Source organism: Pterocles gutturalis, unplaced genomic scaffold (assembly GCF_000699245.1).
Source record: "Pterocles gutturalis isolate BGI_N339 unplaced genomic scaffold, ASM69924v1 scaffold8232, whole genome shotgun sequence".
NCBI classification, from domain to species: domain Eukaryota; kingdom Metazoa; phylum Chordata; class Aves; order Pterocliformes; family Pteroclidae; genus Pterocles; species Pterocles gutturalis.
The window spans coordinates 63,846-80,424 of NW_010115229.1; the positions used below are offsets into that span (position 1 = coordinate 63,846).

Here is a 16,579-nt window from a genome sequence, read left to right on the forward strand (position 1 = left end):
TGCAAAAAAACAGATGAGCCGGAAGCTTATCCCATCTCCTCAGAGGTGGAGTGTTCCCAGGAAAGTCCTCAGGAAGCCTCCACCTAAAGGCATCATTTGGCTATGTGATATTGTGATATTTTACTAAATCCAGTCCAGTTTAAAACCTCTTTCACATATGACTGGCAGCTTCTCAGAACTGTCTCCTTTTTTCCATTCAAACTTTTTTTCTAGTTTAGATAGCCCTATCAGAAAAGCAGAACAGGAGACCTTCTATCAATGCAGGAAATAATTTGAAAAAGGGCAGTAATTCCCCTAAAAATTCTTGTAATGTCAATCTGGTTGTGGCCAAAAGCAAGGCAGCATTCAAAAACAAAAAGGGAAGAGTTTATCAAGGCAATAGAAAGCTAAAGTTTTCTCCTTATGTTTTCCTGTGAAGGGAATGTAACCTTTTCAGCTGTTGAGAATTCGGGTTTTGAGTGCATTAACCAGAACACAGTGCACAGCTCTGTGGACAGATGGATGTGGAGGGAAAGCAATTCCTTCTGTAGTCCTCTGCTGCTGGTCGTTCTGTTCCAGCACCTAAATATTTTCACATGTACCTCAAAATAGTCTCAAGGCTGGTTTGAATTTCTTCATCCGGCTCTATGTCCTGTTTTGATCTCTGCATGCAGAAGAAGTTGAGGGGAATCATGTCAAGAAATTGGGTATGCCACTAGTGGACCCTTCTTTTTTCTTGATTCAGGGAGAACTGGCTCTGCAGCAGCAAAGAACAATCCCAGCAGGGACTGGTCGTTAATACAGAAAGATGCCTGATTGTTTACGTGAATAGGATCCAAACAGTTGAACGTCTATTTCTTATTATAACTGGGAGTAAAGTTAGAGCAGCTGTAATGGTAGTTATGAATTCAAGCATATGGCTCTTGCTTGATGAGTTACATGAAGCTGTAGTGTTAGAAATTATGACAGCACTGTCTCATGGAAACCTTTGATTAATTGAATTAAAGCAGTACTTACTAACTAATTTTTCTGCAGCCACTTGGGAATCTGGAAGTATATATTGTTCAAAGTGAGTTTGGACACAAGAAGTTAGGAATGCCAGTATGTTTGAAAGTGTTACTCACTTTTGATCACGATCGATTGTATTCCTGATTATTAATACCTTCCCTCATTGTAACTATATAAATATTTAATACATTTTCCTAATATTATTTTTTCCTCCATGTGATTCAATGTTGCTATTCTTTCTCCATCAGAATACAGTAACAGAGCAGTTGCAGAAGGGTTACGCCAAGGATCAGATCTACACTTATGTTGGAGACATTCTCATTGCTGTCAATCCATTTCGGAACATAGATATTTATTCTTCACAGGTGTGAAAATCTAGGTTTGGTTCTTTTAAACTAGCACTGATTTCCATTAAAATATGAATATTTGTGTTAAGTATAAGGTAAGACCATTTTTGAGATTAACTTCAGTTCACTCTGAAAAGCAGAATTACCAATACAGTTGCCCCTGCAAGTGCATATCGACACACATCCTTCTCATGTGCTGAATTTCAACACAGATATGAGAAACTTCAAAAAATTTAATTTCTGATATCTTTATGTCTACAGTGTAGATCATGTCTATATCCTGTCTAAAGTGCAAACAGCTATATCTGAGAAAGTGATCCGTTTTGATCAATGGCTAGAAATAGGATTTTTGAGGTTATTCTTCTTCTAGTGACTCTTAACATTCATTCTAGGATGAGATGAATTACGCTAAACTTCATGAGATTTGTTGACTAGAACTCCACAGAGTGTAAAGGCACTAGCTGCCCATAGCATCTAGTTCAGAAGTAGTATCTGTACAAATAAGTGATTCTGACCCTCTTTGTGGGAGGCAGCATTCCTTCTCAACATCCCATGGATAACTTCTGTGAATGGCTGGAGGTGGTTGCTGCAGGCATTTCCTCCCAAGAGAGCTGGGGAAGCCATAGCTATTTAATTGATCAGACAGTTCACAAAGCAACCCTGTAAAATTTTAACTATTGTGAATATATACAAAAGGGGACAGATATGAAAGTCTGGTCATACAATAATTTGGCATTATTAATTATCAGATACTACAGGCACAGAAAAGATCTTAAGTTTTTATAGCAATATCATGCAGAAATAATAAGAGGATGTGAAGTACAAATAAAATGAAATTGTAAGCTAGTCCTTGATGTCTGGCAACATTAAATTTTCTTCTAATAATCATGTCTGACATAATACAAAATTGTGCTTCATCTTCTTTAGCAATTCTTATAGTAACAAGTACATACAAATTCGTGGTATAGTGAGTGCAGTAACAGCTCCCTCAGAAAATGCCACTGCTGTAACCTCAGCATACTGTACACTGAAAATAAAACTAAACTCTGACTTTAAAAAGTTAAGGGACACTGATAATGCTTTAATTTTTCTTATACTTAGCATTCCAAATTGTATATTGGAGCCAAACGGACTGCCAACCCTCCTCATATTTTTGCTGTTGCTGACATAGGTTATCAGTCCATGGTGACATACAACTCTGATCAGGTAAAGATGAGGTGTCTTAATTATATCCCTTGCAAGGCTGAGAGGTATGTAATGAGCTCAGACTCATGCTCTTGTTCTCTGCAGTGTATCGTTATTTCTGGAGAAAGTGGAGCTGGCAAGACGCAAAGTGCCCATCTTCTGGACTCACTGTCCTGGGCAAGGTGGGTTTCCAAGGGGAGGCTTTGCCTGATTGTACCTATGGACAGGGCGCTGGTGGTGGGGCAGACTGTAATACATTTTCCAAAGAACTACTGTAAGATCAGATTGGAACACCATGTTGATGGTTGGCAGTATTTTGGGGATTCTGAAAGGAAGTATCCACTGCAATGAGGGCTGTGACTTCTTCAGTCCATTCTTTGTTCAATGGAGTGTCTTCAAGTGACTGAAACTGTACTAAATAAAATCCTCTTCTAGCTTTTCACCTCCTTCCACAGCCAGATTGCAGTCAGTGGGACATGGTCATTCTGGGAAGTGACCACTGTAACTGTCTAAATGAAATGCCACTTTTGGATTTCCCAAGTGAGGTGCAAGCAAACTGATTTATTGGTTTGGTGGAGCACAGCAGTGAGCAGATTCTATCAAGGATCCTAAAAGCAGGCTGGCCATCTCAGAGTGCTAGAACAGATAAATTGATTAGTTCTGGTGCTGTCATTATCATTATGTGTGTTATCTCTTCCAGCCAGACATTAGTCCTGCAGATTGCTATGTTGCTATTCTGACAGGTTTCACGATATATACATGCCTTTCTTCCCATATGATTCGCATGGGAATGGCTGCCCTGATGATGTCTTGCTTCACAATACCAACTAGAAGAGGGAAGAAGCACTTAAGAATTAATGTATCTGAATGATAATTTTAAGCAATATCTTTTTCATATCCAGGCTAATAACAGGACTCTACAGGAGAAGATCCTCCAGGTGAATAACCTTGTAGAAGCATTTGGAAATGCAGGCACTATCATCAATGATAACTCAAGCAGATTTGGAAAATATTTAGAAATGAAATTCACTTGTGGTGGCACTGTTGTAGGAGCTCAGATTTCAGAGTATCTCCTTGAAAAATCCAGAGTTGTCCATCAGGCAGTGTAAGTATAAAAATGATACTTGACCTAATTTGGGGTTTACAGAGCAGGCCTACAATGCAGGGAATTATCTTGGGACAAAACACAAAGATGAATAAGGTACTGGTTTCTTTTCTTGTAAATGATGTATGAATAGCTTATAAATCTGTAAGCTTGCTCAAAACTACTCCCAATTTTTTTTTCATTGCCTCCTGGGTTAGTTAAACAAATCTTATAAAATGTATATGTGATAAATAAAATGTATTGTAATGCATAAAGAATTAAAAACTTTCTTATAGTTAAGTTATAAATTCCTTTGTGGAATTTTGAGGTAAGTTTGTAGGATTGTGTTAAGTATGTCACTTTGATTTAATTCCTCTACATTTCCTCTAGTATTGTAGCTTTTATTTTCAAATGCTTGTTTTCCATTGTGGAGTATCTAGTAGGATTTGGTTACAAAAGGTTATGGACCAAACACAGTACAGATCCATCTCTGTCATGTGTGTATTATAAAATGAAAGAAAAATCAAATGGCATTTCCAATTAATTTAAATTATTGAAATTTATTCTCTGTCCTAATATATAGCACATTCAGATAAAAAATGTTTTGGCAACTCTATTTCTGCCATAATAACAATAGGAAAAACAAAGTTTGAGACAGGAACGTTGTCACTGTTTTAAATGTTTCCCCCTTGCTGATATCTTACTCATTTTTATCCTTTTGGTAGTTCTGCATGACCTTGTTGCCTGTTGTAGATTTGTGACATGAAGAACTAAGTATTCCCTGGAATGTTTCAATAAACAATTTAAAGTTAGAGGCAATTTTATGAAATGGTGAGGTTTGAACACAATTCCTTTTTGCCATTTCATCATGAAATCTCAGGCCATCTCAGGGTTCAGTGGTGGTTGCAAATTTGCACCTAAGCATCCAGTTCTTCCTCATAAGGTACACAGGAACCTTGGATGTGAAAATAAACCTTCTGTTCTGAGTTTGGGCACCTAACTTTTAGGCAAAGCATGCCAAGTCATAAGGCCTTTTGCTGAATGTCTGCTAAAATGCTTTCTTGCTTCAGGGGTAAAAGATACAGCAAATATATGGGATTCACTAAATCAGGAGTTTACAGCCCTCCCATGGTCAGAAGATTTTTTAAAATAATTGGAGGTTAAGCAGTCCATTTAATGCGAGTGGGTGAGCAATGTGTAAATCTCACCCAGCATCTACCAATTGTATCAAAGGCAGAACAGCATTTAGCTGCTTGTTGCACAGAGCAGCCACCCTGGCAGCTTCAGAACAAACACGCAATGGCACAGAAAGCACATTGACTTCACAAAAACTTGTGTAATAAAGCTTCTTTCAGAGTCCTCTGTCAGTTTGCATGATCTTGTCTCTTATTAAAATAACATTTAATAATAGCATATATGTCATCAGTAAATGTAACATAGTTACATTACTAAACCAGTTTGTTTCTGTTGTTTCAGAGGAGAGAAAAACTTCCATATTTTTTATTATATTTATGCTGGTCTGGCAGAAAAGAAAAAACTGGCACATTATAAACTGCCAGAATACAGACCTCCCAGGTAATGCAGTTTATTTTTACATAAATTGATTACTAAGAAATGCAGGGTTGTTGAATTCTCAACCTCATTTACATTCTAACTCCGTATCTGTCAACTCTTTCAGATATCTGCAAAATGATCATTTCAGAATAGTGCAAGATTTCATGAACAATAGCTTTTATAAATCTCAGTTTGAATTAATTGAACAGTGCTTCAAAGTCATAGGTTTTACACTGGAGGTGAGTGCTGATAATCCTTCTTTTTTAATGAACTGTAATGGCTACTTTAATCACGAAAACCTTATATAAAGTGTGCAAATAATCTCCCTTATTCTTTTCTTCCTTTAGCAGCAGTGTGTTCATGTTTTAAGATATTGCATGGTCAACTTACTGCTATATTACCACATTTAAATTTTTAAGGTTTCAAAGCACTGATAAACTAATAAAATGGTATTAGTCAACAAGCCCTTGAAAGCAGTGAACACAGCACAGCTGAGTAATTGGGAGAAAGACTTTTGCAAATTAGATTTCTAGAAAATTATGTTGTAACTAGTTATTAGCCTACAATTCTAGGCCTGTGACTATGAGCCTTAGCTCTGTTTTAAGATGAAGTCCATGGTGAGAGTTCTAAAAATTCATTGAGTTGATCTGAGTTTTCATGAACTCGATACATTTTCACAATTCCAGGGGCAAAGCTGAGTGGAGTTTTTACATCCCTTTGGAATGAATCTCATGACTGAACATTAACTGAACCCATTCTTTCTTTATGATCTCATATCATGGCCATTAAACCCCTCTCCTCAGGCTGTTTTTGTTATAATTACAATAAAAAAAAAGAAAACAGGCCTCTGGATTTATTAAATAGTATGCAAAGGAAGGAAACCCCATCCTGCACCCTAGTTCTCTCTTCTTAGGAGAAGTGTACATCACAGCTGTAGTTTACCATTGACTTTATGTATCATAAACGATAGTAGGAGTATGATCCATACAGTATCTGTGAAATACAGCACTTGTGCTGCAGAATGGATGTATGGTTTAATTTTTTTGACAACACTCCATGTTGTAAGGAGCTTTTCGCAGAAAACTGCACACTTCAGTTGAACATTTGTGGCTTCCCTCAGTGTAAATATTTGAATAGCTAGCAGAACAGATTTATTCACCTATTCTGTTCCTCCATACTCGTCTTGCATTACACCATAGTAGCAGTGGAGTTCATTCTGTTTGTCCTCTACATGCTTATTCACAACTGCACTTAGTAGTATCACACCTATGATATCACACATCCTTTCACACCTGTACTTTCACCTTTCCAGAAGCAGCGTGGAAGGATATGCACAGTTCAGCACTGATAGCAGTTTTGTCACAGCACCAGAGACCTTGATAAGTCCTGTACTATGGAAAGCAGCAAGTCTGTTTTTGTTCTCAGTTCTTTTGTTCACTTTGATGGATGGAAACAATAATCCTGATCATCCAAAAGAGAAGACCTTCCTTATATATTGAAGATCCAGTTAGAACTAGGTCACTGGCTGCATTGTGCAGTTCTAGCGTGCATCTTCACTTGATTAGCTCAGCAAGCCACCATGAGCTGAGCCTGCGAAGAATCATCTACCTGTAGAACCCTGACAGTTTCAGAAGCAGGTTGAGTATCACAGGCAATCTAACAGTGGTTACATGTGAGCCCCATTCAGGTTAGCCTGTCTTACATTCTCTGCAGGGTGAATTTGTCTGTCTGAGGCTGTGTTTGCAAGAGTGAAGGAACAGAGAAGTCCTCTTCCCCTGCTGAGGTTCTGATACAGAATACATGTGCAGAGACAATTTATTTTCAGTGAGAAAATGATACTGTAAGACCATGAGTTACTTTTCTAAGTTCACTTTTTAGTAATGCAGCCTTAATCTTTGACATTCATCCCAGTGCACAGAGGAGGTTCGATATAAGCATGTTCTGTGTTTTATTAGCAGAAAACCTTGGATAGAATAGCTTCTCCACTGCAATTAAAACTGAGACCTAAACAAGGCTTTTTCCTTTTAATTTTTTTTTAACTGACTGACAGGCTATAATCGTAACTACTGTCAGTCTTGCTGTCTTAAAATCACACTGTTTTATTTCAGGCTGCATGGCAAAATTAATAGGAAAGGACTGCCTGGGGTGAACAATACCCATGCTGTATGAGACAAATCAAGCCATATTTCAAACACACTGGAAAAGGGCACAAAAATGTCAGCAGCTACTGTACAGAATAATGGCAGAAGTTAAGCTATCCATTTTTTTGCATTTCATCTGTGTTCCTAAGCTTAAAATTAAAATGATTGCTTAAAACCTAGGGAAACTGTGCACCAGTCATCCTGAGCATATTTGTTTTAGAGTGAGCTTATCTAGTTTGTCTTGCTGTCACTGGAATAATTAATGTATTAACTGCTAGGTTAACTTCTGAAAGTGTTGAAACCAAGATCAAGTGTTCCAAAATAATTAAGGTTTTTATCTGAATAAACGATGCCTGACATGGTACCAGCAAACTATTGAATATTAGGGCTAAAATGCTGTGCAATTATGAACAGTACATTGTTATAAAAGACCAATCAAATTTACAAAACTTCTTCTCATAAAACTTATATAAAACTTATAAACCTGCTATTTATAAAATATGCTGTTACTGCATGCCTCAGAATATATAGTATCATAGAGTCCTAGCTTAAAACCTGTTCTGCTTTACAGGAAAACCTCAGCATTTCTGTGTAGAAAATACTCAGAGATCATCAAGTACACTGATAAACATTCACAGTTCAGATGAAAATTCACAGTTCAAATCTAAGTCAAACTTGCAGTGAAAGCATTATTTCATTAATTGCAAATATGATTTTGTATATATATATGTAAGTACTTAAAATAGTTTACTGCATATACCACTTAATTGTCCAGGCTAAGATTACCCCTTTTTCAAGGCAGAATCCCTCTTTAGAACCTACTAAATAATTTGAAATATAAATATGTTTAAGGCAAAGTCCATACCAAAGTGCTTTGGTGAGTACACAGTTCCTAACTGACATTTTGAAGGGCAAAGTGCTCTTCCAAATCAGAGATGTGAGGTCTCACTCTTCTCCCAGTGAAATTTTTTCTGATTATGTTGGTGGAGCTGTTGCAGACCTATTACCTGGAGTACCTGTGTTTCCGTGATCTAAGAAATGTAGATGCAGGTTTTTTTATACTTTTGTTGATCTAGGTATTATGTTTTTAGACACAGTTGTGCCTGCAGACACAATGAAGAATGGATATAAATAATCTTTTGAATTTGTTTTGTGCTTCCCCTGCTCCATGTCAATCCTGTCCTGCCAACAAGTATGGAAGAGAGATTAGTCTATATTTTGCCCTCTTTGGGTGTCTTACACTTGAAAGACTATGCCGAGTACAGAACAGGGACTAGTTACTGAGGAAAGTATTCCGAAAAGTAGTGGGCGCGTGGCAGGCAACAAGAGAGAGACAGTGATTGTTCCACACTTCCGAAAGAACACACGTGCGTGCTCATCACCCAAACCAAAGTGACATATTTGTCAGGCTGTTAAGTGTTGCATCTCGTTGTTGTATTTCACTCAGAGGGTGGTGAGGCACTGGAACAGGTTGCCCAGAGAAGTTGTGGATGCCCCATCCCTGGAGGCATTCAAGGCCAGGCTGGATGAGGCCCTGGGCAGCCTGCTCTACTGGTTGGAAACCCTGCCCACAGCAGGGGGTTGGAACTAGATGATCACTATGGTCCTTTTCAACCCAGGACATTCTATGATTCTATGATCTTTTTTAATATACTTTGCAGGAACTTGGAAGTGTGTACAGTGTCCTGGCTGCCATTTTAAATGTGGGTAACATTGAATTTTCTGCAGTGGTATCTGAACATATGATCGACAAGAGCAACATTTCCAATCCAGTAGCCCTTGAGAATTGTGAGTGTTTTTTCTTGATTTAAGAATGATTTCCTTTAGTGTTTTAATAGTGAATTACTTTTATGGCCAAACTATAGTCACATGGAAATTTTGCAAGAAAAATTAAATGCTGAAGACAGATTAATTCCAAGCCCACCTGAATTCAAATGCAAAAAGAAAAAAAAAATCCATGTTATGCACCTTATTTGACTAACCAGTTCAGTGGCATTCAGGAAACATGACTAATACTGCAGATGCCTGAAAAGAAAATCTTTGGAATTTTTCCAAGGTTATTCGAACATTTGATGGAGAACCTCATTAACACTTTGAATAGTTTTTTCCCCAGTTTCTTTCTCAGATACTCATTACTTTTTCCCCATGTGTGCCTGTTGAAATATGTCTCAGTAATTCTTTGGAAGGGATACCTTACATTGTAGGCTGCAGGGCGGAAGAAGAGGGAAAGAAGCAAAGATTCTCAAGGAAGTTGCTGCTCTTCCTCAGTAATTACAGCTGGGGAGATAATGAAGTCTTCATGCTATCTTTATACACATTTTCCTAGCATAGATAGAAAATATTGTGCAACTGGGAAAGAAGCACCCTTTTTTGGAGCAAAAGGAGGACAGCAATGACTTACACAAATGGGTTGTAACTGAGAGGGATATTCACACCGATATTCACACCTCACAACTTACATACTCCTGACGTAGTCACCTAGATGCCCTAGCATTTCTCCATAGACAGTTTGGAGAAATTGCCTCCTTGATAAAGCAATTTAGAACCTAAAGACCTCTTCTTTGAATCACTTACCCATTGACTGCAGTGGAAGCTAGGAAGGCTGGTGACTAAGTTAGATACTGACAGTTGTTTGGTGCGAACACCCTCATTAGTCCAGACTTTGATTTGTCTGTTGTTCATAATACATTGCACTTGCAGCCTTGATTGCAAAAATGCATATTTTTCCTTCCAAAGTCTGCCTCTGAGCTGGGCCTGTGACCTTCCTTCCTAGGTGCGTCCTTGCTGTGTATTCAGGCAGATGAACTGCAAGAGGCCCTCACCTCTCACTGTGTAGTGACTCGAGGAGAAACAATTATTCGGCCCAACACTGTGGAAAAAGCCACTGATGTCAGAGATGCTATGGCCAAAGCACTGTACGGGCGCCTCTTTAGCTGGATAGTCAATCGCATCAACACCTTACTCAAACCTGACAAACATTTAAGGTAAAAGAAGCTTTTCCAGGATAAAGAGAGATTTTCTGTGGGAATAATATTGTCTATTAGTATTCTCATCTACTTTTTCTCTGTTACGTTTTTATTTATGACACCACCATGTTAAAAAAGCATTTATCTTATTCCTAGTATGCAGTGAAAATACAGTAGGTATGGATGGCAGTCACACACACACACACACACACAGGAAAGATACTGGGAGTGAGGTTATAGCACATTTTGCAAATTAATCAAAGAAGGAATTATGTGGCTTATATTGTAGATCCTATAGGTCCCTCTATGGCTGGTAATAGCAGTGAAAAGGGACAAACTTATGACTGCCTGAAGTGAAATATCAATAACAAATAGCTTTGGTTTGCAAATCTGGATTTTCTGGATACATATATTTTTTTTTAAAACATCAGAGGAAAGCCAAGGCTGCAATCCAAAATTTTGTCTAAACTTTCAAATATTATATATAACCATATATGTATGGCTACAGCAGAACAGCAATAAGCAGAACTTTAATCAGTAAGTGACAGGACAAAGTGCATGCAGCACTGCCTGTTACAGAGCCCTTTTGAAATTGAATACTTATTGTGCTGGTGAGGAGGGAGAAAGTTTGATCTGAAATGTTCACTCTACAGAAAAAACCCCAGAAGTCTGCTTTGGTTATGGCAGTAATTTGTATTTGCTATTATTTTGTAATTAACTCTGGGAAGGAATGAGACAGACAAATTTCAGCAGTCTAATCATGAAAAATGTAACTTCTAGGCAGATAAAATAGTCATCAATTCAGGTCAAAATCAGCAAATACCTTTGATCCGTCCACAATAAAATGCTTCCATTTTTGAGATCAACTTCTCAAAAAGGTCCAAGTGCTACTCATTAGTATCTTGAGGCTCATTCTTCAGATCTGATTTCCTGCACTTTTTATGGGGGGGAAAAAAAAGGTGGTTACAGATAGACCCTCAAAAGAGTTTTATAGATAGAATGTGATTTATTCTTTTTAATTTATCTAAGAAAAATGCTAATGTCAACTTCAGTTATATCCTCTTAATTTTTTTTTCAGACAATAAACACAAATATTAGAGCTTTTTTCCAGTTGCAGAAATGACTACTTATCTCTGAGTGCCTTAGCTGAAATTTCAAATTGAAGTTTTTACTAGTAGTACTTCTCTGGAACTTAATTTAAATTCATACCACACTCCAATACTTAAAGTAGTTATTTAGATGCATAAAAGGTCTAGATATTCATTCTTTTGACTTTCATGTTAAAATAAGCAGTTTAATTGTTGTGAATAAATAATATGAAGGAATCATGTTTAATGACAGCAATCTCTAATTTCAAGATGCTGGTGAGTAAAGCCTGTTTCATTACAAGAGAAACAAAAAGAACTCCATGTTGTTCCTGCACTGTAGTCAGTTTTTTACAATAGAATAATAGCTAACAAATATTAATTTAAAAATAAAATCTTAAATCCTCTATACACTTATCAATTGATTCAGTCATTATGTGATTTGATGTATCTGGTCTGCAAATGCAGTCATCTTTGAATTTATTTCCATGTACTGTATTTCAAACAAAAATTGATTGTTATTTTAAGAGATAGCTGGTTTAGCAAAAATCATCCTATTTAACTGTCATACAGATTTGGCCCATTATTTCCTTTTGTGAAATAATAATGAAGCTAGTGACTGTAAAATAAAGGTACAACAATAGAAAGCTTATTTAATCTTTGCAGTGGAAATGATGATGGTTTGAACATTGGAATTCTGGATATCTTTGGCTTTGAGAATTTCAAAAAAAATTCCTTTGAACAACTTTGTATCAACATTGCTAATGAACAAATTCAGTTCTACTTCAATCAACATGTCTTTGCCTGGGAACAGGTATGTGTTGAGTATTTTTATAAAGATTTAATATTATTGAACATATAAAATCTTGTCTCAACAAACTACACTGTTCCTTCTCCATAACAGGTTGTAAATTGCAAATTATAACAAATGTTTTCTGAGTATGTATTATGTGAAGCAGTGCTTGCTCTTTGCAAGTAAAATGTCTACATAAAATGCATTAAACTTGAAATTTACAGTATCTAAGCAACACAACCAGATTATGATAGGTTTGATGCAAATGCAATGTTGTTTTCTTGAGGAGTAACATAAGTGATGTAATGTATGATTCTACAATAAATAAATGAGTGGTAACATAATTTTTAAAGTGCAGTGTTCATAATAGCTTACTAATAAGCTTAATGAACACTGAAATTCCATTATTAAAAACTGAGAATCTTGCAATTGTTTTGTCCTTATTCAGGAACCAGACCATCTAAGCTAAATAATGATAGATTTAATCCAAATAATTTTATGTAAAACAGAGAAAAGGACTAAAATTGCAATTACATAAGTTTATGAAATTGAAGCGGAGAGTGAAAAAACTCAAAAAACATCACCTCAACTTTGTAAATAATTCCATGAGAATTAAATTAACTATCTTTAAATCATTATTCAATATTGTTATTTGAAGAAATAACACATCAAGGGAAAAATATTAATCTTGCTGAAAATTGAAATATTCCAGAATTCTGTATGAGCAGAACAATAAGTCAAATTTTAGGTGAAATTATACTTCTCTGTTTTATTGAAATTCTTGGTATTTATGATACATAGACAAAAATTCTCCTGAATACTAATTTTAATTATTAGTAGAAAAGGTATTTTTGTCCATTTTAATCACTGCTTGTTTTAAGGATGAGACATATACAAGTTTGGAATGTGTCTGTGTATGCAGGTGTGTACATGCATGTGTCAGCCTACAGGTGTATGTATATATATATATGTGTAAAATGGAATTTTTTTTTAATATGGGTCAGCGTTTTATCCTGTTTCCAATTATTTCAGGTAATGCTGTCTCGCAATCTTAGACTTTATAGTTGTTTTTATAGATTTATGTGGGAGACTTTCAGTCACAAGTATTTCCTTGTCTTTAATACCATCTAAAAGTCAGAGAGAAATTAGCCTGAACTACTGTAATTACTTAGACATCTTCTTTCCAAAGTGCATAAATTCACACAAAAAGAGCACTGGGTTACTGCTGTTTGTAACAACTGGAAGATGGAAATAGCACAGACTGCAGCACCGTTATTTATTCCTGTCAAATCAAGGCACTGACCAGGTCCCATGGACTTGCAAATGTCCACTTTGCTCAAATGTTCCCTGACTTGATCCTCCCCCACCGAGGGTAAGTTCTCCTTGCTCCAGGCTTTCCCTTTCATCTCAGGGACCTGTGATAATCAGTCAAGACTGGGATAAAGAAGGCATCAAGTGTATCAACCATGTCATCCATGCCTGTTTAGCAGCAGGCCCATATTTTCCCCAGTTGTCTTTTTGCTGCTGATGGACCTGCCTTGGCTTTCCTAACCCTATCCCTGTACACCCAAATATTGTCTTAATATTCCTTCTCTTTTTCAGTTAGGCCTGGTATCCTAATACAGAACATTTTGGCCAGGCCTTATATTAATACAGAGGTTTGTGGTGTCACTATCTAGTGGGAGCAGTTTGCTGTCCTGCACGCGCCCTGCTGCAGCAAGGTCAGGGTGGTTATTTTTCTACTGAGAAAATGAGGGAAAAAATGAACTTCTGATTTTGACAGCATAGAGTCTACCCATTTCTCCTGGTAGGAAATTTGTATGACAATTACAGACCTTATGGAAAGGGAAGGTGATCTTTATTTACAGAATAATCAAGTATGTTGATTTTACCCACTCACACTCATTCTCTGATAGTTTCCATTGACTCACACTCCCACAAGAAAGCACCAGGATGTGTGTGTTCAAGTGGTCTGGCCAGGATCATTTGTGAGCGACACAGAGAATAAAGGACACCAGCCTGCAAGTCTTCATCATATCTCTTAGGTTCTTCTTGCTGAAATATTTTTTGGACAGATCTCTTACACACTTTAGGGATCAGCAGTTATACGGGGCAGTTCTTTCCCTCAGAACCTTCCTTATTTTAGCCTCTGTAATCCTTAGGCAGGGCCAGTATCTGGTTTTGCTGGTTTGGAATATATACATCATTATGCCTATGGTCTGTTTCCTTGGTGGGCATGTAGGAAAAGGAAGGGCATATGTGATGTGCCATAACCTTGCAGTCATCCTCCTGTTGTCAGATTTAGAGGGTACTCCACTCGCTAGCTGTTTGCACTGTGTTTTTATCCAAGTGAAGGCTTTCTGGTCTTGATGTAAACACCACTTTTCTCAATTTTATTGCTGTGAACAAATGTTCTTCATTCAAATCACAGGCCATTCCTCTAAGACTCTTTCTTCTGGTGCTTATATGCACATTTCCATTCCTATTTCATTTATACCAGTCCTAATATTCCTGTTAGAAGTGTCCACATCCTGCCTTGTAATACCAACCGAGTAAGATGTCTACTTTAATTTACATGACACCACTACACCAGATTATATCAAACCTCATTATATTGTCTTGTAGCAGTCTCCAAAGATATTATGACGGCAGTGCAGAATGAGCTATATGGATTAGGTTCGTGCAAGTGTGGGTGTAAATCCCTTCCTTTCACAGCCAGGAAATGACAAATGTATTATTCTGCATTACAACTCAATGGCACGGGATGATTTGCAGTGTGATTCATAGTCATTATAAGACATCATTTTTCACATATCTATAGCATGGTTGTTCCAGCTTTACATCACAAGAACATTCTTGGAGAAAGCAGGTGGCTTCAGAATTCTTTCTGTTCACTGTAAGGACTCTCCTGTGTTAGCACCAGTAATGTACTTTAATTGTAAATACAGGCCCTCCCTGTAGACAAATACAAGAAAGCTATTTGCAGGAAACTGTAAAATATAATTCCTAAATTGTCTATGTATTGGAAAAAAGAAAATACTTTTAAAATCACGACTGAAACTAAAAGTTCAGCAGATTATTGTTCTTATTGATACAAAATATCACTTATGTAGAAGACAAATAATAGGATGACCACTGCCCTTCACTGACCTCTCTGCCTGACTTTACACACATGTAAGGGTTTGTGTCTTTAACACTAAAAGACAGGAGTCATGTTTAGAAGGCTGATGCCAACAGTCACTGAGACCTTTGCATTGACTTTTCATTAGCCCAAGCTGACTGTCATGCTATCCTGTTGCTGGACACCCAGGCTAGTATCTCTCCACAGCCCTGTGCAATGCCAGACAGACATGTCAGATTGCTCTCTGCTATCTCAGAAATCTCTAACAGGAAACTGTGTTGGACCCTGTAGATCTACCCAAGGAAGACTGCAGATTTAATTTCTCTCATACTTCCCTCAAGAGAAGTAAAACTTAGAAGTACATTATTTCTTCATTTCTTTCCCTGTGTTGCCCAGTTCAATTCCATACCACATGCAATTAGATGAAATTTGACATATCTTCTGGGAAGTCAAGGCCTAAATCAGTTTATTATAGTCTAGTTCTCAATTAAGCCCTGTCAACCTAATAAGTAGTGCTAATATAACTAGGGAAGGTGAATAATTTTTGGCAACTTGAGCAATGAAGCCAAGTAGTAAATGAACTTATAAGGCTAAATTTTACTTTCAGTGTTGCAGGTGACATGTTTTTAGCATTGTCAGTGGTTTCTTTTCTGTATTTGAATCTGAAAAGTGTTCAGTTTTACTTTCCTAGGAAGTGTGGCCTACAAACACACGGCCTTAGAAGTGACAGGAATAGTAGGAATAGTGGTCCTGTCACCACCTGAGACACAGGATGCCTGCTGGACCAGAGTGTCTGGGTGCTGATATGGAAAACTCGAGAATTTATTCTGTATTGTTGACTTAATGTTTTCATTTAAGAATGAAGGCCTTTAGGCCTGAATGCAATCTCCTTTCCCTAGTTTAACAGAAAGGCTGAAGTGGGAGGTATAGTTTAAGCTGAAGGTACTTTAGATTCCCAATAGTCAGTGGAGACAAATAGATACATCTCTGTCTGCACTGTCTGGGTGGAAATGTGGGCTCCTAATTTAGTGACTTCTTTTATATGTCTATAGTGAAGTGTAATGAAGGCTGGCACAATTTTTTTTTTAGGTTAATATTAAAGCAAAGTGCAACTTTTGCACCTTCGGTCTTGTCCTTGAAGGTATTTCTCTTACATGTAAGGTACTGATGTAAGTTCTCTGTGAGCTCCACGATCTGCAGGTAACACTGTCCAGCAAGACAGCCTTCCCATTTCTTTCTCATCTGTGATCCTTCCATAAAAAGTAAAAAGTGTAATGTCAAAATTCACTAGACGGCCGCACTCAAAGGGTTGTGGT

General features: G+C 37.2%; 1 protein-coding gene across 1 annotated transcript in view; it reads left to right on the forward strand.

Moving 5' to 3' along the window:
• Positions 1-12,163, forward strand: part of LOC104462949 (myosin-IIIa-like) — a gene marked incomplete at its 3' end in the record, with an annotated part of 67,687 nt that extends 55,524 nt beyond the window's left edge. The window contains 10 exon segments of the mRNA XM_010075106.1: positions 1,236-1,352; positions 2,436-2,540; positions 2,625-2,679; positions 2,682-2,701; positions 3,422-3,624; positions 5,080-5,178; positions 5,282-5,396; positions 8,960-9,086; positions 10,072-10,282; positions 12,016-12,163. Coding sequence (XP_010073408.1) covers positions 1,236-1,352; positions 2,436-2,540; positions 2,625-2,679; positions 2,682-2,701; positions 3,422-3,624; positions 5,080-5,178; positions 5,282-5,396; positions 8,960-9,086; positions 10,072-10,282; positions 12,016-12,163 — 1,200 coding nt within the window.
• Between the last annotated feature and the right edge of the window lie 4,416 nt (positions 12,164-16,579).